Below are 23,829 nucleotides of genomic sequence, written 5' to 3' on the forward strand. Positions count from 1 at the left end.
CTGAGACTCAAGGTTTGAAGCCAGTCCAGGTAGATAAATCTGAGACTCTATCTCCAGTTAACTAGCAAAAAGCCACAGTAGAGCTGTGACTCAAACGGCAGAGCACCAGCTATAGGTGAGAGCTCCAGGCTCAGAGTTCAAGCTTCACTATTGGCACATCTAACATTTTGTGTGTGTGTGTGTGTGTTGTGTGTGTGCGCACGCACGCGCGCGCACACATGCACGCTGTGGTACTAGGGCTTGAACTCAGGGTCTAGGTGCTGTCCCTTACCTTTTTTTTTTTTTCCTGCAGTTATGAGTCTTGAATTGAGGGCCTGGGCACAGTCTCTGAGCTCTTCTGCTCAAGGCTAGCACTCTTCTGCTTTGAGCCACAGTCTACTGGTTTTTGAGTGGTTCATTAGAGATAAAAGTCTCACAGGGATTTTTCTACCCAGGCTAGCTTGGCACTGTGATCCTCAGATCTCCGCCTCCTGAATAGGTAGGATGATAGGTGTGAGCCACCAGCTGTCTTGATTGTTCTAGATGGTCCCTGCTGGTCCCTGTTATTCTCACCTCCCTTCTGCTGCTCGAGCCGCTCACCCCTGAACTCCACATTGAAGACAGTGTCTCGCTGTGTCCCACCTGTGTGCCTGGCCCTGTGTTGCTTGTTTAGCAGACCTGCCTGGCCTATCGCTCCATTTGTGTCCCTCTCACACAGCTCCTGTCCCCCACTCCCACAGACCCTCCCATCTCACCACCTCCACGAAGGCTTTCTCATCCTGGCAAGGTTGACAGGTGGCCCTGCAGTGTATCACCTGGCTGGAATCCCCCCTTTCCTACCTCACCCACACAGCGTAGCCTGTCTGACCCACAGCCCTTTTCTCACAGGCACGAGAGACATCCAGATGATCAGCTGTGGGGCGGACAAGAGCATCTACTTCCGCAGCGCCCAGCGGGTAGGGTGAGGTCTCCTTGAGGGCCGGGGGTCTGGAGTTTCTTGGGGAAGTCCTCTGAAGGTCTGCTCTGCCCTGCCAGGCCTCGGATGGACTGCATTTCATCCGTACCCACCACGTGGCAGAGAAAACCACCTTGTACGACATGGATATTGACATCACACAGAAGTACGTGGCCGTGGCCTGCCAGGACCGTAATGTGAGGTGAGGGGCTGCGCTGTACCCTTGTTCACCTGGCCCCGGCAGGTTTGCAGACAGGTCTGTCTGGGATCTGTCCCTGAAGTCTGGCCTTCTCCCTATCTCTCTGCTTTCCTCCCCTGCTTCTGTGATCCCTGAGAAACTGGGGCAAAGGGATTCAGAGGGGTGCTGGGGGTGGGTAGGGATCCAGCAGTGCTTCTCAGAAGTTAGGTTTCCCCAGGCTTAGCCACCAAGTCACAGAAGATTTCTTCCTGCCTCTCTTGGGATCCTATGTGGGAGCCTAGAAGGTCACAGACTCATCCACCTGCCATCCATCCCCAGGGCCTATCTGGGCTGTAGAGTACTGGGGTCACCACAGTGGCAGGGGCAGCCGGGGTCCTCCTTCATGAAGCTCAGTGCAGAGGAGGAGGGCAGTACCACCTCACCAGTCAGTGACAATACAGAGTGGGCAGGGAGGGGAAGAGGCCAGTTCTAGGGGCCATGGAGACCCTAGAGAGACCTCTGACCCTGTCTGGGATCACTCACTTCCTAGAGGAAGGGACCTCAGCACTAAGCTTACTGGGGAGCAAGGGAGGGGAGAGGGACACTAGATCAATGAATGCTCCATGCACAACCTCTTTATCACCTCACTCAGGACAGGGCTTCTGTTCAGGCATACATTGGAGACAAGAGAAGGGAAAAGAAAATGGCAGAACCAGCCACCCGTGGCTCACACCAGTCATCCTGGGTACTCAGGAGGCTGAGATCTGAGGCTCACAGTTCAAAACCAGGCGGGGCAGGAAAGCCTGAGACTCTTTTCTCCAATGAACCACCAGAAAACAAGAAGTGGTGCTGTGGCTCAAAGTGGTAGAGCACTAGCTTTGAGCAAGAGCTCTGGGACACTACCCAGGCCCTGAGTTCAAGACCCATGACTGATTAAAAAAAAAAGAGGGTGACAGGAGCCAGGGGAAGTGGGTCAGGGTGCGAGGACCCTCTAAACCCTACACTGTTCCCCTGCTCTTCTCCCAGGGTCTACAACACAGTGAATGGCAAGCAGAAGAAGTGCTACAAGGGCTCCCAGGGTGATGAAGGATCCCTGCTGAAGGTGGGTGGAGCCCCACATAGACACCCAGACACAGGGCCCTCCTGTCCTCGCCCTGACCAGTCTGCACCCACTCACACCTGAGCTCCAGCTCCGGGGCAGCAGGGTCTGAGGCGAGCACAGAGAAGCCAGGTCGAGTCTCTGACTTCCCCACACCAGACACAGCACAAGGTCAGGACTTGTCAGCGCTTCTGGCCCCGAGAGTTGTTCTGAGTTCAGGCTCCAGCTCAGCCTTAGGCTATGTGCCCTTGTGTAGGCTCCATCCTAACTCCTTCCTGCTTTTGGCTTCTGTCCAGGGATGGCTTTGTTTTTGTTTTGTCGGTCATGGGGCTTGAACTCTGGGCCTGGGCGCTGTCCCTCAGCTCTTCAGCTCAAGGCGAGCGCTCTACCACTTGAGCTACAGCGCCACTTCCGGTTTTCTGGTGGTTTTATTGGAGATAGGAGTCTCACGGTCTCTCCTGCCCGGGCTGGCTTTGAACCGCGATCCTCAGATCTCAGCCTCCTGAGTAGCTAGGATTACAGGCGTGAGCCACCAGCGCCCGGCTTGTCCAGGGATGGCTTTGTGGAGAGATAACGTTTGTTCACATTCCATGTTTAGCCCTTGGCCTGAGGTGCTGGTTGTAAATTTTTTCACATGAAAAATAGGGGTGTAAATTTCTTCATATGAAAAATGGAAGCTGAAGTTCATGTTCTGCTGGTTGTGTGTGTGTGTGTGTGTGTGTGTGTGTTTGTGTGTGTGTGTGTTTGTGTGTGTGTGTGTTTGTGTGTGTGTGTATGTGTGTATGTATGTGTGTGTGATTAAGGACCCATTACCATTGCCAAATATCTATCATAAAAGGAGTTGTACAGGGCGCTGGTGGCTCATACCTGTAATCCAAGCTACTGAGGAGGCTGAGATCTGAGGATTGACTTTCAAAGCCAACCTGGGCAGAAAAGTCTATGAGAGTCGGGTGTCGGTGGCTCACGCCTGTAATCCTAGCTATTCAGGAGGCTGAGATCTGAGAATCACGGTTCAAAGCCAGCCCAGGAAAGAAAGTCCGTGAGACTCTTATCTCCAATAAACCACCAGAAAACTGGAAGTGTTGCTGTAGCTCAAGCGGTAGAGAGCTCACCTTGAGCTGAAGAGCACAGGGACAGCGCCCAGGCCGAGTTCAAGCCCCACGACTGACAAAAAGACAAAAGGAAAAAGTCTATGAGTCTTCTCTCCAATAAACTACCTCACAAAAGCCAGAAATAGAGCTGTGGCTCAAGTAGTAGAGTGCTACCCTTGAGCAAAAAAGCTATAGGACAGCACTCCAGCCCTGAGGTCAAGCCCAGGGCCAGCACAAAAATAGGGGAGCAAGGTTGTTAGGAGGGCTGGGCTGCTTGGCCCACGGCTTGGAAGTCGGGTGGCGTAGGCAGCTTGAGTGGTATGTGCATTCTTCCTCAGGTCCAGGTGGATCCATCAGGCACTTTCCTGGCCACAAGCTGCTCAGACAAGAGCATCTCGGTAATAGACTTTTACTCGGGCGAGTGTGTCGCCAAGATGTTTGGCCATTCAGGTAGGTGTGCCTCACTGCCAGGCCCTGGCATGACCTCCCGGGTGCCCAGCATCTCTCTGACTCAGAGGCAAGAGTGGCTTCTTCTCTGCTTTGCTTGCAGAAATCATCACAGGCATGAAGTTCACCTATGACTGTCGTCACTTGATCACTGTATCCGGAGACAGGTGGGACAGCCAGGGGTTAAGGGAGGGCCACATTGGCTGGGCTTCTCTGTGGGTATGGGGCTCAGCACACTGTGCTTACAGCGTGCCTGTGAGTGGAATGCACTTTACCAACTCATACCCAGTTTGCCTAGGGATCACTTAGGTGGCATGCCCGCCTGAGTTCCATCTCACACCTGACATTTATTTTGTTTCTCTTCTCTGAGCCTTACTTAGCTGAAAAAGAGATCACACTGTCTCTATCTTGGCAACTCAGATAAGCTTTATAAGCCCTGAGAAAGATGATTTATGTAACTTCTTTTTTTATTTTGGTGCCAGTCCTGGGGCTTGAACTCAGGACCTGGGCACTGTCCTGAGTTTTTTTGCTCAAGTCTAGTGTTCTGCCATTTGAGCCACACCTCCATTTCTGGCTTTTTTGGGGGATAGTTTATTGGAGATGAGTCTCACAGACTGGCTTTGGAGCACAATCCACAGACTGCAGCCTCCTGATTAATTAGGATTATAGGCATGAGCCACCAGTGCCTTCCATGATTCATGTAAAATTCTTTTTCTGGTTGGTTAGGGCCTGGGTCCTGTGCCTGGGCTTTTTTGCTCGAGGCTGGCCTTCTACCATTTGAGCCACAGCTCCACTTCAGGGTTCCTGGTGGCTCATTGGAGATAAGAGTCTCATGGATTTTCTTGCCCAGGCTGACTTTGAACCACTATTAGATCTCAGCTAGGATTACAGGTGTGAGCCACCGGCACCTAGCATTATGTAAAATTCTGGTAGCCCATGCTGGGTGCTTTGCCCTTCCCTTTAATTTCCCATACTCTTCCCTCAAAGCCCTGTTCCTCAAGTCTCAAGACTCCAGAACAGACGCTGGGCTGACTGGCCTGTCAGCCAGGGAGTAGATCTAAGCCCAAAGCCCTTGCATTCAGCTCTAGAGGGTCTAGAGATGGGGTCTTGGGCGTGGCAGCTAGGTGGCCCTAGACATAGGCATGGTGGTGATTGCTACGTTTCTTCTCCTTATGGCCCCTGCAGCTGCGTGTTCATCTGGCACCTGGGCCCAGAGATCACCACCTGCATGAAGCAGCACCTGCTGGAGATCAACCACCAGGAGCAGCGACGACAGCAGCAGCAGCCCAAGGACAGGACGTGGGGTGACCACCCAAGGTCCTGGCAGCCACCCATTCCCCAGGGGTACAAGTGCATCTGCTGCCTGGCTGCACAGGCACATTTTTTTTTTTTTTTTTTGGTCGGTCGTGGGGCCTGACTCTGGGCCTGGGTGCTGTCCCTCAGCTCTTCAGCTCAAGGCTAGCGCTCTACCACTTGAGCCATGGCGCCACTTTGTGGACTTTTTCTGCTTATGTGGTGCTGAGGAATGGAACCCAGGGCCTGATGCATGCAAGGCAAGCGCTCTACCACTGAGCCACCTTCCCAGCCCTATAGGCAGATTTTGTAAACAAAGCTCCCGTGACTCTCCGTGGGGCTCTGAGCAGGCTCTGAGCACCGGGCCATCTTACTCAACATGTCTCAATCTCCCATAGTCCCCAAAGCTTTTTTCCTCTACCCAAGGGGGATTTGACTGACTGCTCTGCCCCCTGTCCCATCACTGTGCCCTTGAAGAACGGCTTACTGTTGGCCTTTATCACCCTTGCTGTGTCTCATTTTCTAGATGTGGAGAAGGTCAAGTGAGAGGCCTCCCCCTCCATCTGAGTGGCCAAGACTGTCCCTTTGGAGCTTGGCACAGGGCCCGGCTCTAGGCAAGTCCTCCCCGCTTCTCCCCCTCCCCCCCACTTATCTGTATTTCCTTTCTGTCATCCATCTTGGGGTTAGGCAGGAGACCTACACATCCATGCCCAGCGAGATCCGATCCCTCAGCCCTGGAGAGCAGACAGAGGATGAGACAGAGGAGGAGTGTGAGCCAGAAGAGCTGGTGAAGACCCCATCCAAGGATAGTTTGGATTCAGGTCTGGAAGGGGGCCCAGGTAAGGGTCCCTAGATGGTTTTGAAGTGTCAGCATGGAGAGTCATGGCTGGATCATGCCTACTACCTCAGTTTTCAGCTCATCATGTCAGCCAGCTCTTTCAGTGTAATGATAATCATACTCTTCATTGGCTTAAACTGGATGGAGAAATTTTTTTTGGTTGATGTTACTGAATACTCAAGAAGATTGGCTTTGCCAGGCACCAGTGGCTCATGCCTGTAATCCTAGCTACTCAGGAGGCTGAGATCTGAGGGTCACGGTTCAAAGCCAGCCAGGCAGGAAAGTCTGAGAGACTCTGATCTCCAATAAACCACTAGAAAACCGGAAGTGGCGCTGTGGCTCAAGCAGTAGAGCGCTCTCCTTGAGCTGAATTGCTGAGGGATAGTGCCCAAGCCCTGAATTCAAGCCCCACAACCGACCAAAAAAGAATATTGGCTTTAGGCATGGCTGAGTCCATATTAAAAGGAAGCTATTTGAGAAAAAAGCCGGAAGTGGTGCTGTGGCTCAGTGGTAGAACACTAGCCTTGAGCTGAAGAGCTGAGGGACAGTGCCCAGGCTCAGAGTTCAGGCCCCACAACTGACAAAAAAAATTAAAAAATAAAAAAGGAAGCTATTTGGTTGGGTGCCAGAGCTGAAGCCTGTCATCCTAGCTACTTAGGAGGCTGAGATCTAAGGATCACACTTCAAACCCAGCCCAGGCATGAAAGTCTGTGAGACTTCTTATCTCCAATAAATCACCAGAAAACCGGAATTGGTGCTGTGGCTCAAGTGGTAGAGTGCTAGCCTTGACATTTTCTATCTCAAACAGTGATTGGGTATAGTAGTAGTATATGCCTCTGTCCCATCTTTGGGGGAAGCCCAATCCTGAGGCCCGGTCACTTCCAGCATGGTAGGGAGAACAAGTGGGAGGATCCCAGTCCAGGCTGACTTGGGTATAGAGTAAGATCCATCTCAAAAACAACCAATACACACAAGGTAAAGGAAACTATCTTTCTCCATCTTTTGGTTCTGCTTTTCATCATGCTGGCTTTATTCTCTGCAGATTTTCCCTTTACTGGGGGGAAAGATGCCCTGCAGATTTATAAAGCAAATGAAAGGTTTACTGAGCTCAGGAGAAGTGAGTCTTCTTTCCTAAACACTCACCCCAAGTTCTGGGTGTGAATCATGGCTTTTGTCAGCCCCAGCCAAAGGTGGGGATACATGGTGGTCAGGGAGGTCATGGGAAGTTAATGCAACAATGGGTGTTTTTCCCAGAAGATAACAGACTGTTGCTCAGGCAAAAGAGGCCACTGGCAAGTAGTGCAAGAGCTTTTTAAGTGAATTCCTTTTTGTGTATGTGTGCTGGTCCTGGGACTTGAACTCAGAGCCTGGGCGCTGTCCTTGAGCTTTTTCATTTAAGGCTAGTGCTCTACCACTTGAGCTAAAGTGCCACTTCTGGTTTTCTGGCAGTTCATTGGAGATTAGAATCTCATGGACCTTCCTGCCCAGGCTGGCTTTGAACCCTGATCCTCAGGTCTCAGCCTCTTGAGTAGCTAGGATGACAGGTGTGAACCACCAATGGCCAACTTAGCTTTTTTTTTTTTTTGCTAGTTCTGAGGCTTGAACTCAGGGCCTGGCCACTGTCTCTGGGCTTTTTTTGTTCAAGGCTAGCTCTCTACCACTCTAGCCATAGCACCATTTCTGGCTCTTTCTGTTTATGTGGTACTGAGGAATCGAACTCAGGGCTTCATGCATGCTAGATAAGCACTCTACCACTAAGCCACATTCCCAGACCCTAGCTGAATTTTTTTGTTGTTGTTGTCAGTCGTGGGGCTTGAACTCTGTGACTGGGTGCTGTCCCTCAGCTCTTCAGCTCAAGAGAAGCGTTCTACCACTTGAGTCACAGCGCCACTTCTGGTTTGCTGAGCAGTTTATTGGAGATAAGAGTCTCATGGACTTTCCTGCTCAGGCTGGCTTTGTTTTTTGTTTTGTTTTGTTTTTTGGTGGGTTGTGGGGCTTGAACTCTGGGCCTAGGCGCTGTCCCTCAGCTCTTCAGCTCAAGGCGAGCGCTCTACCACTTGAGCTACAGCGCCACTTCCGGTTTTCTGGTGGTTTATTGGAGATAGGAGTCTCACGGTCTCTCCTGCCCGGGCTGGCTTTGAACCGTGATCTTCAGATCTCAGCCTCCTGAGTAGCTAGGATTACAGGCATGAGCCACCAGCGCCTGGCTTCAGGCTGGCTTTGAATCATGATCCTTAGCTTTCAGCCTCCTGAGTAGCTAGGATTACAGGCGTGAGCCACCGGTGCCCGGCCCAGCTGAACTTTCAATGTATAGGTTCCTGTGTTGTGAGTCACCTAGGAAAATGTTCATTTGTTCAGCCCATGCATCTCTCAGGTGTTCCTTTGTCACGGATCCTATATGTCTCCTCAGATCCCCAGTGCCTGCTGACCAATGGCAAGCTGCCGCTCTGGGCAAAGCGGTTGGTAAGTCTTCCAAGACAGTAGGTTGGCAAAGGAGGGGTCCTGCCTACACTCTTCTTCCTTTGGGGAGCCCTTTTCCCTTTCCAGATGTTTTCTCTCCCTGAAGAACCCCATTATTCAGGGTCAGGTCAGACAACCCTTCATTCACAATCCCCTACACCCCATGCCAGGGGCTGTTCTAGACATTGGGGTTACAGCAATGAGCCCGTGACAGGCTCATTTGCTAGTGTGGGAGTCGGACAGTAGCCATGGTGAATAAATGAGCGAAATCATGTCATGTGTTAGGAGTTGAAACCTGCTGTAGAGGAAGACAGGAAGGAAAGAGGGAGTGCCAATGACAATGTAAGTTAAGAAGAAAAGGCCTCACAGACTAGCTGCTTAGAGCAGCTAGGATTACAGGCGTGAGCCACCAGCGCCTGTCTGTCCATGAGATTCTTATCTGCAGTTAACTACCAAAAAGCTGGAAGGGGGGCTAGGGTTCAAGTGGTAGAGCACTACCCTTGAACAGAAAAGCTCAGAACAGTGTCCATGCCCTGCATTCAAGCTCCAAGAAAAGAGAGAAGGGGGAGGAGTTTCTGGAGAGACTCGGTCATTGGAGTTGCTGACTGCCTGACCGTCCCCTGTCCCTCAAGCTAGGGGACGATGACGTGACAGATGGCCCTGCCTTCCATGCCAAGCGCAGCAGCTACCAGCCACATGGCCGCTGGGCAGAGCGGGCTGACCAGGAGCCTCTGAAGACCATCCTGGATGCTCGGGCCCTGGATTGCTACTTTACACCCATGAAACCTGAGCATCTGGAGGACTCAGTTGTGGACACAGTGGAACCGCAGAACCTGGAGGATCTGCTGGGTGAAGTATGTCCTACACACACAGCCTGGCCTGCCACCCCACCCCCATTGCATCTGCCCACCCAGGACAAGGGGACCTCAACATTCTCACTCTGAAATAGGGCTTCAGGGTATGGTGACCTCCCAGGCCAAACAAGGAATCTGCAAGTGGATGACAAAGGATTTAAGAGCTTAATCCCAGAGTCAGAGGGAACGTGTGTGTGTGTGTGTGTGTGTGTGTGTGTCTGTGTGTCTGTGTGTCTGTGTGTCTGTGTCTTTGTCCGTGTGTATGTGTGTGTGTGTGTGTGTGTGTGTGTACTACCCCTGAGCTTTTGTGCTCAAAGCTAGAGCTCTCTCAGTTGAGTCGCTTCCCCACTTCCCGCTTTTTTAGTGTTTAATGAACTTTCCTTCCCAGCCTGGCTTTGATCTGTGATCCTCAGATGGCAGCCTCCTGAGTAGGTAGGATTACAAGTGTGAGCTACCAGCACCTGGCCAGGGGGAACTTTTGAATAGAAAGATCCCTGGCTTAATTCTCCTAAGGCTGTGTGTCCTGAAATGAGAGATTTGCCTCTCTGGACCTTCCTTTTCCAAAAAAATGGCATAATGATCTCTGTCTCATGACTTTTTTTTTCACTTTTAAAAGTTGTTATTATAAAGTGGTGTACAAAGGTGTTATAGTTCTATAGGTCAGGTTATGAGTACAATACTTTTTGGTCAATATTACCCTTTCCTTCATTCTCCCCCATTTCCCCCCTTCCTTCCCTACACTCATTACTTTTTTTTTTTTTTTATGGACTCAAACTCAGTACTTGGCGCTTTCTCTCAATGGCTGGTGCTCTACCAACTGAGCCATGCCTCCAACCCCTGCACAAGTTATATGCTTCATTTTGCCTCATGATTTATCTCCACAGAGACCACAGTGCAGGCTGACTATAGGCCAGGGCATGGGTCCTGTCTTTGTTCCCACAGCCAGCGCTGTGTGCCATCATTCCTGCTCCACCCCCATCATTGTCACAGCCATTGGCCTGTGAGGGCCTAAAGAGTGGTTCTGCTCTTTACCCTCTAGGCAGAGAGTCCCCAGGAGGATGGCCATGGGCATCCCTCCTTTCTGTCCCTGCAGAGAGAGTCATCTGAGGCCAGCAAGCTCCTTGTCTACTCCCTCGATAGAGAAGTAACAGTCACAGGGACCGCCAGGTGAGTGTCATGGCTACTGCTGGAAGAGCTGCCTCTGCTTCCCCAGAGGCCTGTGTGCATGCGCACAGAGGACCCCCAGCCTCAGCTGCAGCCTGTTTCCATGGTCCTCAACGGGGAGAGCCATACAGAGGGGGAGCATTTGGAGGAGCCAGGGATTCTGGGCAGGAGGCTGCTTGTTAACTAGAATAACCCCAGCTCTACTGGCATTGCAGCCAGTACTATGAGAAGGAGGCCAGGGCGGGGCCTGGAGAGCCACAGGCTGAGGCCTACCTCAAGGCGTCCTCCGTCAGCTTGAAGAACCAGAGCCCACCTGAGGGTGAGTGGGGCAGGCACCCTGGGATGGGCCCTTCGTGCACAATCCTTGCAAACCATATGCTCGGACCCACCCATTAAGGGCTCCAAGTGGTGGGCTACTCACCACAGCTCTGTTCTTTGCAACTCAGGGGAAGCTGACTTAGACCGCCCCTTTGCTGCCCCTCATTTCTCTGCTCCACGGCCTGACCTGGACTCTCGGCTCACCATGACCATTCCCCACGAGCCAGGTAAGCCAGACACAGAGGAGGACATGTATGAGCCCAGCTGAATGTGGTCACATAGTCAATGACTGAGTGGGGACCAGAGGCTCACACCTATTATCCTAGCTACCCAGGAGGCTGAGATGTGAGGATCACCATTTGAAGCTGGCTGGGCAGGAAAGTCCATGAGATTTTTTTTTTATATCCAGTTAACCACCAGAAAACTGGAACAGGCACACTGCTCAGGCCCTGGGTTCAAGCCCCATGACCCACACACAAAAAAAATTGTATAGTTTTATTTATTTTTGTTTATGTGGTACTGAGGAATCAAACCCAGGGCCTCAGAGAGCTAGGCAAGCACTTTACCCACTAAGCCACATTGCCAACCCCCAAAAATTGTAGGAATATGTGTGTATGTGTGTGTATAAAATAACTAAGGGAGCCAGGCACTGGTGGCTCACGCCTGTAATCCTAGCTACTCAGGAGGCTGAGATCTGAGGATCATGGTTCAAAGCCAGCCCAGGCAACAAAGTCTGTGAGACTCTTATGTCCAGTAAACCACTAGAAAACTGGAAGTAATGCTAGTAATGCTGTGGCTCAAGTGATAGAAGGCTTGCCTTTAGCTGAAGAGCTGAGAGACAGCGCCCAGGCCCAGAGTTCAAGTCCTACGACCAAAAACAAACAAACAAACCTAATGGGGCTAAGACCCCCATCGGCCCTAAATCCCAGTTTCCTGGCCTAGAAAGTTGGCCTTCTCTGTCAGGTGGCATCAGGGCGTGTGACAGGTATATCCAGCTTTCTCCATGGTCGAGTGGCATCCTCCATGACTCACCATGTTGAAAGCTTCTGTCTCCCCACCCTTCTCCTGCCTCTCTCCAGGATGCCTGGGTATGGCAGAAGAACCGCCCCGGCCTGAGGGGCCAGGCCCAGCCAATAGCTCCGTTCCCCAGACTCCTGAGCAGGAGAAGTTCCTCCGTCACCACTTTGAGACGCTTACCGATGCCCCCTCTGAAGGTAGGGCCTGGCCCTGTACCATACTGAACCTTCCTAGGTTGTCTGGGAAGCAGCGTGGGGCCCAGAGTAGGTTTTTTTTGTTTGTTTTTTGTGCTGGTTCTGGGGCTTGAACTCAGGACCTAGGTGCTGTCCCTGAGCACTCTTTTTGCTCAAGGGTGGTGCTCTACCACTTTGAGCTCCATTTCCAGCTTTTTGGGGTAGTTAATGGAGATACGAGTTTCTTGGACTTTTTCTGCCTGTTTTGGCTTTGAACTGTGATCCTCAGATCTCAGCCTCTTGAGTAGCTGGGATTACAGGCATGAGCCACGCTACACTTCTCTTAAGGACAGTTCTGCTTGCTCCTCCTCCCCCTGGTCCCTTCACTCCTGAGGTCAGGTGTGCAGTGCCTGCTGGTGGGAGTTCTGGGGACCTACCTGCTGCTGTGGGTCTCGCTGCGCAGGCCTTCTTGTCTGGGAGGGCTCTGAGGACTCCACAACACTGTCCCCCAGAGCTCTTTCAAGGGTCCCTGGAGGACGTGAAGGTCTCAGAGGCTGAGGACTTCTTCTTCAACCCCCGGCTGAGCATCTCCACACAGTTTCTGTCACGCCTGCAGAAGGCATCCAGGTAGATGCTGGTTACCTCACCCCTGCCTCGCTGTCCTTCACCCTGATGGGCCTGGGTCCGTCAGATACCCACAGGCAGAATGGCAGTGCCACTGTCCCACCCCAGGTTCACCCATACCTTCTCACCCCTGCTGCCTCTGCACCTGGTGAAATCTCCGGAGGTCAAGCTTCGCCACCGGGGAAGCCAGCCCCGAGCAGAGCCCCCGAGAGCAGGTACTGGCTACACCTCCCCAGACGGGACCAATGTGAGTATTGGGGTCATCTCCCCCAGGGCCCAGGGCTGAGAACCAAGAGGCCTTGTCCTCAGAGCTGTCCTTGCAGGTCCTTTTGGGGGGAAAGGCTGAGGAGCCCCTGGAGCCCCTGTGCCCACTGAGTGAGTACCTCAAGTTACAGATGACTAGCCCTGTGTGTTCCAGCTGAGCTGGGAGGGGGGCCGGGGGGAGTCTGTTTATACTGTGAATTCCTCCCTGGGCAGAGCCTGTCCACTCAGTGACAGGGTTGGAGTGAGCCACCTGCTTCCTTTACAGCCCCCCACCTTACAGGCCTGGCACCCTGTGTCCCTTCCTCCTCAGTGCTGCCCACAGACAGGAAGCCTTCAACACCCACATCTGAACCAGGCCTGGATCCGGGCGTCTGTACCCCCTCTACCTGCTCCTCCATGGAATCTACCACCAGCTCCCGAGCCAAGATGTCATGTGAGGATCCCATCCTCGCTGAGCTGGCCGGCCCCCTCCACAGACCCTCATCTGTTGAGGAACTGGATGCTCTGGGCCAGGAGCTCCCGGCCCTTGTCACAGCAGAACCCAGCTCTGGAAACGAGGACCAAGAACCTTCCCTGCCCTCCTGGGGCAACCACGAGGCCCGAGCCAGCCTAAGACTCACCCTGTCAAGTGTCTGTGACGGGCTGAAGCCACCCACCACGTGTGTCTGGTCCCAGGAGTCCGTGGACATGAGGCCTGGTGTAACAGCCAGCTCGCTAGCCACCAGCCCTATGGATGGAAGCACCCCAAGGCTCCACAGCTCTGCCTTTCTTCCAAAGCTCCCAAGCCCCCCCTCCCTGTCCCCGTCTCCCCACTCCAACAGCCCCCCACTTCCAGAAGTTAGGCCTGAAGTCCCTGGTAGCACTTCCTCCCTTCCGGAGCCCAGCCCTGGTAAGCATCACCTTGGCACAGGACTGGATCTTCAGCCTATCCCCTGTCCTAGCTGGCTCCGCTCCCAAGCTGGACACTTCAGCTAGCCACAGGGGCTGTGGGATTCATTCATTCACTCACTTAAATATTTAATAAGCACTTTTGTTCCAGGCCTTTGGACACTTGGTAAACAACAGGGTGGAGAGTTGATATCATGTGTGTGTGTGTGTGTGTGTGTGTGTGTGTGTGTGTGTGTGTGTGTGTAAGAGAGAGAGAAGTATGCCAGAGGTGGTACTTGAATCAGGGCCTAGGTGCTGACCTTTAGCTTTTTAACCCAAGCCTGGTGCCCTAACATTTAAGCAACAGCCCCACTTCTGCCTTTTTGGTGGTTAAGGGGAGATTAGAGTCCTACAAAGCCTGAACTGGCTTTGAATCTCAATCCTTGGTTCTCAGCTTTCTGAGTAGTTAAGATGACAGGCTTGAGCCACCAGTACCTGGCCATATACCACTTTTAATACATCAGACACTTTTCTTTATAGATTTTGCTTGGGAATCTGTCCCTAACATGTAAATTCTCAGCTGGGCACCAGTGTCTCACACCTGTCATCCTAGCTACTCAGGAGACTGAGATCTGAGAATCACAGTTCTGAGCCAGCCTGGACAGACCAATCTGAGAGACTATCTCCATTTATCAGCAAAATGAAGGTGTGACTCAAGTGGTAAAGATCCAGTTGTGAGCAAAAAAAAAAAAAAAAAAAAGGCCAGTTGAGGGCTGGGAAGGTGGCTCAGTGGTAGAGTGCTTGCCTTGCATGTATGAGGCCCTGAGTTCAATTCCTCAGCACTACATAAGCAGAAAAAAGCCAGAAGTGGCGCTGTAGCTCAAGTGGTAGAGCACTAGCCTTAAGCTGAAGAGCTGAGGGACAGCGCCCAGGCCCAGAGTTCAGACCCCATGACCTAACAACACCAAAAAGACAAAAACCAATTGGAACTGAAGGCCTTGAGTTCAACCCAGAGTAGGGGAAAAAAAAGTATTATGTGCTAAGGAGAGAAGGGAAGGAGGGAGTCAGCAGTGGAAAAGGATGATGAGAAAATCCTTTGAGAGCCAGCGCTGGTGGCTCACGCCTGTAATCCTAGCTACTCAGAAGGCTGAGATCTGAGGATCGCGGTTCAAAGCCAGCCCGGGCAGGAGAGACCGTGAGACTCCTATCTCCAATAAACCACCAGAAAACCGGAAGTGGCGCTGTAGCTCAAGTGGTAGAGCGCTCGCCTTGAGCTGAAGAGCTGAGGGACAGCGCCCAGGCCCAGAGTTCAAGCCCCATGACCGACAAAAAAAAAATCCTTTGAGACCAGCCAAGGCAGCCCTGGGGATTATTGAGATCAGCGCAGCCTCTAGGCTCATTTCCTTGTCTCTGCCCCAGGTGTACCCAGTCCTGTCCCAGGGAGCTCTGGACACTGGAGGGAGCTCGGGCTACCGGCTGCTGGCCTACCCCCCACACCCCTCTACCTACATGATGTGACGAGCATCTTGCACAGGCTGCAGACTGCCTTCCAAGAAGCCCTTGACCTTTACCACACAGTAAGCTGGTGACCCCGGGGTTAGGGGAAAGGTTGAGGGGCTCCGTGGGCCTGGAGAAACCCTGATCAGTTTGCCATCCCTTGCAGTTAGGCTCCAGTAGCTGGCTGGGCACTGACCAGCAGCAAGCACAGACCCTGCTGGCCTCCACCTTCCTTTGGATCCACAGCCAGCTGGAAGCCAGCGACTGGCTGGTTGGAGATGACTTGGCTCCTGCCCAGTCTGTGCCAAGCCCACATCCTCCGTCCTCACCCACACTGGGCTCCTTGGCCAGCCCAGACTTGCAGGCCCTTTTGGAACACTACTCAGAACTGCTGGTTCAGGCTGTGCGGAGGAAGGCGCAGTGAGACCGAGGCCTTACTGCCACCATCACTTGCTGCTCTGGAAAAGCAGGTTATTTTGAGCAAATAAAGTGGCAGCTTAAAACCATAGTCCTGGTACTTGCCCTTGCCTGTATGCCATGGCCTCTCCAGGTGGATGTCGAGAGGCTGGGAATGGGAGGGTGGGGGGCGGGGGGGGGGGGTTCACAGCCACGGGAACATGGCAGACCAGCCTGGGACTCTGCATTTGTGCCAGTCCCAGCTGCAGCCAGGGGTAGGAGCAGAGCTTTTGTGGTCACTAGGCCTGACCACATCACACTGGCTCCTGCAAGCTCCAGGCTGCTATGTCCTTCTGCAACAGAGGAAACTGAGGAAAGATAAACAATGAGAACCAAGTTACCCAGCAGCTGGGACATGTAGTTCCTTCCCCAGCATCACTGTCCTAGGAGCCATCAGCCCCTCCAGGCAGCAGGCATCTGCTACAGGGGATGTCTGCTGAGAAGCCAATTTGACAGCATAAGTATGCCCACTGACCCGGTAAGGAAGCCAGCAGGGGGGGACCTTCTAAAGCAGAGCACCACCATGTGACCTGCCATGGCCTCTGAGCTCTTCTGAGCTCTGCTGGGTAGTCTTAGCCCCAGAAACAAACACAGAGACCCAGCAGGGGATGCTTAGTCTGAGATCCAATCCAAGTAGGGATGATGGCAGGGCTGGACCCATCAACATGACGACATAACGTGTGTTACACACGAGACCAGCCAGGCAGTTGTTCAGACCAGACCCCCAGTGCCTGTCACTGCCCTGTATCTGTGTGAGAGTGGGGGACAGCAGAATGAGGGCATAGGGTGGGAGAAAAAGGAATTACCTACAAACTAACCCGAGTGGGGCTGCTGTTCTCAGCGAAGGCCTTTTCCTAGTGGCAGCTGAGGCTTGACAAGGGGACATTTAAGGAACATACCCCGGCAGACAACAGCCAGGCCAAAGGCCCTGTGGGAGGCTCCCATAAGGGTGTGGCGGGAATAGTGGCAAGGCTAGGAAAGTTGGGTGGAGTGGGAGAGGAGGAGAGAGGTGGGAGGCATAGTGGTAAAGGGCTTTGTGGTGGTGGTTTATTACTTGTGGCTCCTTCCCCCTGCCTCAGTGAACCAGGTGACCCAGAGCTTGTAGGCAGGCTTGACTTCTGCCTAGAGGCTGGCTCCTAGCACACAGACTGCCGGTGTGTGTGTATGGGGGGGGGGGGGGGCAGCGCTGTCGATCAGGTGACCCACTTGCTTCATTTGACCATTGCCAGAGCAGACTCCTGAGGCAAGATTTGGTGTGTAGGGAGTTGCCAGTTCTCCCACTCTGGATCATGGTAAAGGTTTCTTTTCTTTTTTTGGCGGGGGGGGGGGGGGGGGGGGGTCCGGTTGTGGAGCCTGAACTCTGGGCCTGGGCGCTGTCGCTCAGCTTTTCAGCTCAAGGCTACCACTCTACCACTTGAGCTACAGCGCCACTTCCGGCTTTTTTTTCTTTTTGCTTATGTGGTGCTGGGGAATCGAACCCAGGGCCTCATGCATGCAAGGCAAGCGCTCTACCACTGAGCCACCTTCCCAGCCCCATGGTAAAGGTTTCAATGCCAAGTAAACACCTGGCTTTCAGGGACCCAAGACTTGGGGATATCTGTTACTCTGGATGTCATCTTGGGCCTGGCCTCCTGCTCTCTCACCTGCCCTGCTCCAGCCCCATCCCCACCCCCACCCCCAGTCCATTTCACCCTCCAGCTTTGGACCTCACAATTGCAACCTGTCTGCTGTGAACATGGACAAAAAACCCATTCATCCAATCAGGAGCAAAAGCATGAAGCTAGGCAGGTACTGGGGAGCAGGAAAGAAATGTAACTAACTTTCTCTTCACATCAGTCAAGGCAACCACAGTGGAGGTTGCTAGGACCATCTCCCCCTTCCTGGACCTGTTGCTATGGAAACAAAATTGGGTTCTCAACACAGAAGGATGGGCTACTAATTAGGACCCACCATGTGTCTGCCACTCCCCTCTCCCAAATGCCAAGCAATTAAACCCTGGGAGGATCAGACTGGACATGCTGTGATCCCACAGCATCCTGGCAGCTGCTTATGGGATAGTCTAAAGAGTCCTTTAATAAGGGCCATTGGCAAAGGACCAGACGGACTGGGGAACTACCAGGACTGGCCCAGAAATTGTGCCAAAGGGAAGTTTTTACATCCACAAGACACAATGAACAAGAAACCAGGAGAAGCTGGGCCCTGGTGGCTCATGCCTGTAATCCTAGCTACTCAGGAGGCTGAGATTTGAGGATCAAGGTATGAAGTCAGCATGGGTAAGGAAGTCCATGAGACTTACCTCCATTTAACCACCAAAAAGCCCGAGTAGAGGTGTAGCTCAAGTGGTAGAGTACTAACCTTTTTTATTTACTTATTTTTTTTTTTGGGTCCAGTCGTGGGGCCTGAACTCTGGGCCTAGGTGCTGTCCTTCACCTCTTCAGCTCAAGGCTAGCGCTCTACCACTTGAGCCACAGTGCCACTTCCGGCTTTTTTTTCTTTTTTCTTATGTGGTGCTGAGGAATCGAACCCAGGGCCTCTTGCATGAAAGGCAAGCGCTCTACCACTGAGCCACCTTCCCAGCCCCACAAAACTTTTTTTTGTAGTTCTGGGGTTTGAATTCCTAGCCTCCTGTTTGATAGCCATACCCTTCCAACCCTCCCCCACTTCTGAAAAATCTGTGTGTGCAACCCTACACCCTGTAAGGAGGCTGAGATCTGTAGTGTCGGTTTTCCTGGTTCTGTTTTCAGGTACTGGGGCTTGAACTAAAAGCCTAGGTGCTATCCTTTAACTTTTACACTTAAGGTTAGTACTCTAGGGCTGGGAAGGTGGCTCAGTGGTAGAGCGCTTGCCTTGCATGCCAGAGGCCCTGGGTTCGATTCCTCAGCACCACATAAGCAAAAAGAAAAAAAGCCATAAGTGGCACTGTGGCTCAAGTGGTAGAGCGCTAGCTTTGAGCTGAAGAGCTGAGGGACAGCGCCCAGGCCCAGAGTTCAGGTCCCATGACCGGACCCAAAAAAAAAATTTTTGTTTATGCCAGTCCTGGGGCTTGAACCTAGCTAGGGCCTGGACACTGTCCTAGAGCAATTTTGCTCAAGCCTAGCGATCTACCACTTTGAGCCACAGCGCCACTTCTGGTCTTCTGGTGGTTAGTTGGAGTTAAGAGCCTCAGACTTTCCTGCCCTGGCTGGCTTCAAATCATGATCCTCAAATCTCAGCCACCTGAGCAGCTAGGATTACAGGCATGAGCCATCTGTGCCCAGCTGCTCTGATGTTTTAGTTTTACTTCCTGGTTCTGTTTTAATATTTATGATGTTACATTTTCCTGCCTCTTTACCTATCTTGCTTCAGTTCCATTTGCTGGTTGGAGAAATTGAGGCTTGGTGAGCAATGACACCCCAGATCCCGGCACCCAGCTTGGATCTTTATTTTTGCTCTTACTTAAGGACTGGTGTCCTTCCTACACCTGTGGGAGGACAATCACAGCTGCCCCTCCCTACTTCCTCGGACAGCTGTGATTTGAATAACCACGCAGGCTGTGGACAACCGGTGGTGACTGATTTGCCTGGCAAACGGAATTTTCAAGTTCTTGCCCTGCCAGTGCTCAGACTACGTTTCTTTCCTCTCTCCAAACCCAAGAGCGACCTGGGCTCTTCCTACATTTTGAGCCTTTCTGGGGGGTCCTGTCTGTCTGTCCCTAGCAGCTGGCACTGGACAGAGTTTCTACAGGAACCTGGCTTAGCAGAAGGATGCTCAGAGGCAGAGCTAATGGCAGGAGGTAAAGCTGTTCCTGAGGCTTGTGGACAAATTTGCATGGAAAGAATGAGATCCATTCCTCCCCCCACCACACACACTTTCCAGGGCTCCCGCTCCCTTCCCACCTGGGATTGTGGTCCTGAGACTGAGGTCTGACAGCAGGTAGAGGACGTTTCAATCTGTGTGAGGAGCCATCTCACCATCCCCACCATTGCCGAGGTGATGCCCCGTGTCTTTTTGGTCAGGAGTCGACGTCCACAGCCACCCAACTGGGGCCACCTGCCTGACCAGCTCCGGGGAGATGCCTACATCCCAGGTGGGCTCCTCACTGGCCCTGGATCTGAGGGGCAGGGGAGACAAAGAACATCACCATGCCTCTGGCTTCTCTCCTCAGATTGCAGCAGCCAAGGGAGGCCGGCAGCACACCAGACTTCTGGCCTCAGGAACTCGTGGGCAATGGTGAGTCAGGAGCTGGCTAAGACGGCCGGCTTCACCCCTGCTGGCTCTCACCCCCAACAGAAGCTCTACTACTTGAGCCACGACCTTAGGCTTTTTTTTTTTTTTTTGCTTTAGTTATTTTTCAGATAGGTCTTTTTTGTTGTTGTTGTTATTTGGTTTGTTTTGCCCAGGTTTATCTCAAACAGTGATCTTTCTACCTCTGTCTCCTGAGTGTAACTGGGATGACAGGTGTGAGCCACCACACCCAGCTGGTGGATGATTTCTGAGACAACTGACAAAGTGGCAAGGATGGAAGGCTCCATGTGCACTAGAAGAAGGAAAGAGGTTATTTGTGAGCCACACACAGCTCTAAATGCTAGGTAGTTAGCAGGAACAAAACAAAGATCCTTTCCCTTTATTGGAGCTTATGTCTGGTAAGGTCTGTGGACAGACAGTAACCTTAGGAAAAGCATGTTTCAAGAGAGTACTTGCAGGGCTGGGAAGGTGGCTTAGTGGTAGAGTGCTTGCCTAACATGCATGAAGCCCTGGGTTCAATTCCTTAGTACCACATAAACAGAAAAAGCCCAACATGGTGCTGTGGCTCAAGTGGTAGAGTGCTAGCCTTGAGCAATAGAATTTCAAGGACAGTGCCCAGACCTGAGTTCAAGCCCCGGGACTAGCAAAAAAAAAAAAAGTATTTGAAGCTGGGCATTGGTGGTTCATGACTGTAATCCTGGCTAGTTAGGACTGAGATTTGAGGATCAAGGTTTGAAGCTAGCCTGGGCAGAAAGCTGGAATTGGAGCTGTGGCTCAAGTGGTAGAGTGTTAACCCTGAGCAAAAAAAACCCTCAGAGACAGGGCCCTGGATTGGCACAAGGCAGGGAGAGAGTACTTACTGTGGAGACTTAAAAAGCAAAGTATACAAAGCAAGGTAAGAGTGATAGAGTTTGAGCAGGATGCTGGTGGTCCATGCCTGTAATCTGAGCTAGCTACTCAGGAGGCTGAAACCTGAGGATTGTAGTTGAAAGTCAGCCCAGGCAGAAAAGTCCCCATGAGATTCTGATCTCCAATTAAACACTCAAAAACCAGAAGTAGAGCTGTGCCCCAAGAGTGGTAGAGTGCTAGCCTTGAGCAAAAGAGCTCAAGGATGGTGCTCAGGCTGAATTCAAGCCCCACAACTGACAAAACAAAAACAACCAAAAACCAAAAAGTGATGAGGTTTAGCTAGTGGAAAGTCTTCGAAGGTAGCACATCCTATACTAGGCAGATGCCGGCCTTCCTAGTTTTCCTTAGCTCTGGGTACTCTGTAAATACTGTTTGTTGAGTAAGAAATGGGGACAAGGCCCAGCTGGCAGGGCTAACACCTGCATCCCTCTGGCAGCCCACACAGGGAACCCTGGCATCCACTCCCAGGGGTCCTGGGACACTTGGCTGCCCCTTGTGCCCCAAGGCCTTCCCCCTGCAGCGCATGCTGACTCGGCACCTTAAGTGCCACACCCCTGCACGCCGCCACGTGTGCCGCTGCTGTGGCAAAGGCTTTCACGATGCCTTCGATCTCAAGCGCCACATGAGGACTCACACTGGTGAGCAAGGGCATGGATGAGCACGGGTTGCTGGTCTCAAGGCCAGGAAGGCGATGGAATGAAATGGTGATCGGGGCTGGGCACTGGTGATTCACGCCTGTAATCCTAGCTACTCAGGAGACTGAGATCTGAGGATGGCAGTTAGAAGCCAGCCCAGGCAGGAAAGTCCCCATGAGACTCTAATCTCCCATTAACCACTCAAAAACCAGAAGAAGTAGAGCTGTGGCTCAAGTGGCAGAGCACTAGCCTTGAGCACAGAGAGAGGCTCAGGGACAGCGCCCAGGCCCTGAGTCCCAGCCCCACAACCAAAAAAAAAAAAAAAAAAAACAAGAAAAGAAAAAAAGAAAAAGTAATGGTGATTGGACACAGATTGGGTTCACAGGCAACAGAATCACCATGCACCTCAGACCCCAAACTTGAAACCCAGTAGGTGGGTGAAAAGGTGTCCTTCTCTAGGTAGGAGCCTGGCAAAGAGTGAAACAAGTTATTAATTAAAAAACTCAGTCCATCACACCCTAAAAGAACAGTCAAGCACATTCTCTCCCTGTCCCCCAGGGGAAAGAATTTCCTGGTGCAGGGAGGAGTGGGGGTGGTGGGCCCAGGGATCTGGTCCATGTTTGCACTGAGTGGGGGTCAGACCCAGAAGAGTCCGAAGAGTTTGCAACAGTGAGAGGAGCTGCTCCATGCTGGAGAGTACAGGGGCCGTAGTCCTCATAGTCATGCCTCCTCTCTGCACTTCAGGGATCCGGCCTTTCCGCTGTGGAGCCTGTGGGAAAGCTTTCACGCAGCGCTGTTCCCTGGAAGCGCATCTCGCCAAGGTGCATGGACAGCCGGCTAGCTACGCCTACCGCGAGCGCCGCGAGAAGCTGCATGTTTGTGAGGACTGCGGCTTCACAAGCGCCCGGCCGGATGCTTACGCCCAGCACCGCACCCTGCATCACGCCTGAGCCCCCGTCCCACCCGCCAGGCCCAGGCGAATAAACACGGGAAATATGGGCACAGAATCTGGTGTTTATTACAGGGGGAGTTAGGGATGCTCACTCGGTCCAGCGGTGGCCACAGTGTGGGGCAGTGCAAACATAGTACAGGCGCATGGCATCCTGGTGGAGAGGATGCATGGTTAGAAAGGTTCAGGACTGAGAGAGAGTCCACCCACCCCAAAAACACAATCAACGAAACTTTCCCAACTAGCAAGGGACCAGCCTAAGATTCTGGGAACAGTGGGGTCACTTTAGTTTTTATTGTCCACCCTCCCCAACTCAGGGCCTGAGTGCTGTCCCTGAGCTTTTCTGCTCAAGACTTTGCCTCTTTCAGTCAGAGCAACACTTCTGGTTTTCTGGTGGTTCATTGGTGATAAAGAGTCTCACAGACTTACCTGCCCCAGCTGGCTTCGAACTGCGATCCCCAGATCTCAGCCTCCTAAGCAGCTAGGATTATATACATAAACCACCGGCATAGGGCTCTAATCTTGGTATTTCTGCCCTCTCTGGGAATAGGACCAAGCCCCAAGCACGCAGGGAGCAATCCAGCCACTCACCTCAGCCCGGGCACTGTGTGACTGGAAGAACACTGCCTCCTTGTGGCCACACCTGAGGAGAGGCTTCTGTCACTCAAAAGTTTTGATATCCTACCCACCACCCAGCCCCGATTCTTCAACCCCAGAAAACGCGCTACCCTCTCCCCAGCGCTCACTTCTGGCACGGGTGGTCTTCGGTCCGCGGCAAAGTGGGGTCCTGGGACACGTCAGCGATGATCTGGGTCAGCTCGCTGCAGGGATGTGTGTGTGTGTGAGCAATTACGCTTAGCTGGGGTGCTCCCAAGACAGAGCCCATCACCCCAAACCCTGGTCCTGCCACTCACTCCACTTCGTGCGTGATTTTGTTGACGTAGATGCAGCTGTTGTCCGCTTCCTGCTGGTAGTCACAGTTCCGGCACTGCGAGGGGGCGAGCGGGGGGGGGGGGGGGGGAAGGGGGTGTGGGTGGGTCACAAAAACGTCTACGGGGTCAGGAAAGGGGGATCCCAGAAAGGAAGATGAAGTCACCGCGGGGATGGGCGAGACAGGGGAGCGGGGTCACTGGGGTAATTGGTCAAGAGCAAAGGCCACCAGGGCCCGTCGGGAGCACACAGTCTGTGGGTCACAGACGCGGGGTACGGCGGGGACAGCTGACGGGGCCGCCCCGCGGACTCGCGCTCACCGCGTACAGCAGGATGCGGTTCTCCTTGTCTTCCTTGGGGTACAGCATGTTGTTACTGCGGGTCGGGGAAAGTCGGAGGTCAGGCGTGGGGTCGCCCCCTTGCGCCCCTCTCACGCTCACTTCCCCCTCTTACCATTCCTGGCAGAAGCGAATACCCACAAAGCCCGGCTCGTAGGTGCCATCGGGTTCCATAGTTACGCACTGACCGCGCAGCCTCCCGCGCGTGCGCAGACCGCGCTACGGGTCGCGCGAAGGGTCAGACCTAGGCGCTGCGCCCACAAGGGGCGG

At 52.9% G+C, this 23,829-nt stretch overlaps 3 protein-coding genes across 3 annotated transcripts in view; 2 read left to right on the forward strand and 1 right to left on the reverse strand.

Annotated features, from left to right (window-relative positions):
* The window catches only part of Wdr62 (WD repeat domain 62), a 32,671-nt gene extending 17,069 nt beyond the window's left edge, over positions 1–15,602 (forward strand). Inside the window, exons 14-31 of the mRNA XM_042668090.1 lie at positions 868–935; positions 1,015–1,136; positions 2,139–2,214; positions 3,641–3,752; positions 3,853–3,916; positions 4,935–5,066; positions 5,730–5,881; positions 8,291–8,343; positions 8,973–9,194; positions 10,234–10,361; positions 10,574–10,677; positions 11,756–11,890; positions 12,379–12,493; positions 12,599–12,737; positions 12,814–12,865; positions 13,020–13,643; positions 15,041–15,198; positions 15,285–15,602. Coding sequence (XP_042524024.1) covers positions 868–935; positions 1,015–1,136; positions 2,139–2,214; positions 3,641–3,752; positions 3,853–3,916; positions 4,935–5,066; positions 5,730–5,881; positions 8,291–8,343; positions 8,973–9,194; positions 10,234–10,361; positions 10,574–10,677; positions 11,756–11,890; positions 12,379–12,493; positions 12,599–12,737; positions 12,814–12,865; positions 13,020–13,643; positions 15,041–15,198; positions 15,285–15,542 — 2,714 coding nt within the window. The 3' untranslated portion in view covers positions 15,543–15,602. The remainder of the gene's footprint in view (positions 1–867; positions 936–1,014; positions 1,137–2,138; positions 2,215–3,640; positions 3,753–3,852; positions 3,917–4,934; positions 5,067–5,729; positions 5,882–8,290; positions 8,344–8,972; positions 9,195–10,233; positions 10,362–10,573; positions 10,678–11,755; positions 11,891–12,378; positions 12,494–12,598; positions 12,738–12,813; positions 12,866–13,019; positions 13,644–15,040; positions 15,199–15,284) is intronic.
* A 3,944-nt stretch (positions 15,603–19,546) lies between these two features.
* Ovol3 (ovo like zinc finger 3) lies at positions 19,547–22,354 on the forward strand. The gene is made up of 4 exons (XM_042668073.1): positions 19,547–19,640; positions 19,719–19,783; positions 21,144–21,345; positions 22,087–22,354. The coding sequence occupies exons 1-4, from the start codon at positions 19,547–19,549 to the stop codon at positions 22,290–22,292; spliced, it is 567 nt and encodes a 188-aa protein (XP_042524007.1). The 3' UTR covers positions 22,293–22,354.
* On the reverse strand, positions 22,328–23,784 carry Polr2i (RNA polymerase II subunit I). Its single transcript, XM_042668076.1, has 6 exons — positions 23,675–23,784; positions 23,542–23,596; positions 23,206–23,279; positions 23,038–23,112; positions 22,883–22,934; positions 22,328–22,445 (listed from the first exon to the last, which is right to left on the reverse strand). The coding sequence occupies exons 1-6, from the start codon at positions 23,731–23,733 to the stop codon at positions 22,383–22,385; spliced, it is 378 nt and encodes a 125-aa protein (XP_042524010.1). The 5' UTR covers positions 23,734–23,784; the 3' UTR covers positions 22,328–22,382.
* Between the last annotated feature and the right edge of the window lie 45 nt (positions 23,785–23,829).

Source organism: Dipodomys spectabilis, unplaced genomic scaffold (assembly GCF_019054845.1).
Source record: "Dipodomys spectabilis isolate Male_0828 unplaced genomic scaffold, ASM1905484v1 ptg000422l, whole genome shotgun sequence".
Taxonomy (NCBI): domain Eukaryota; kingdom Metazoa; phylum Chordata; class Mammalia; order Rodentia; family Heteromyidae; genus Dipodomys; species Dipodomys spectabilis.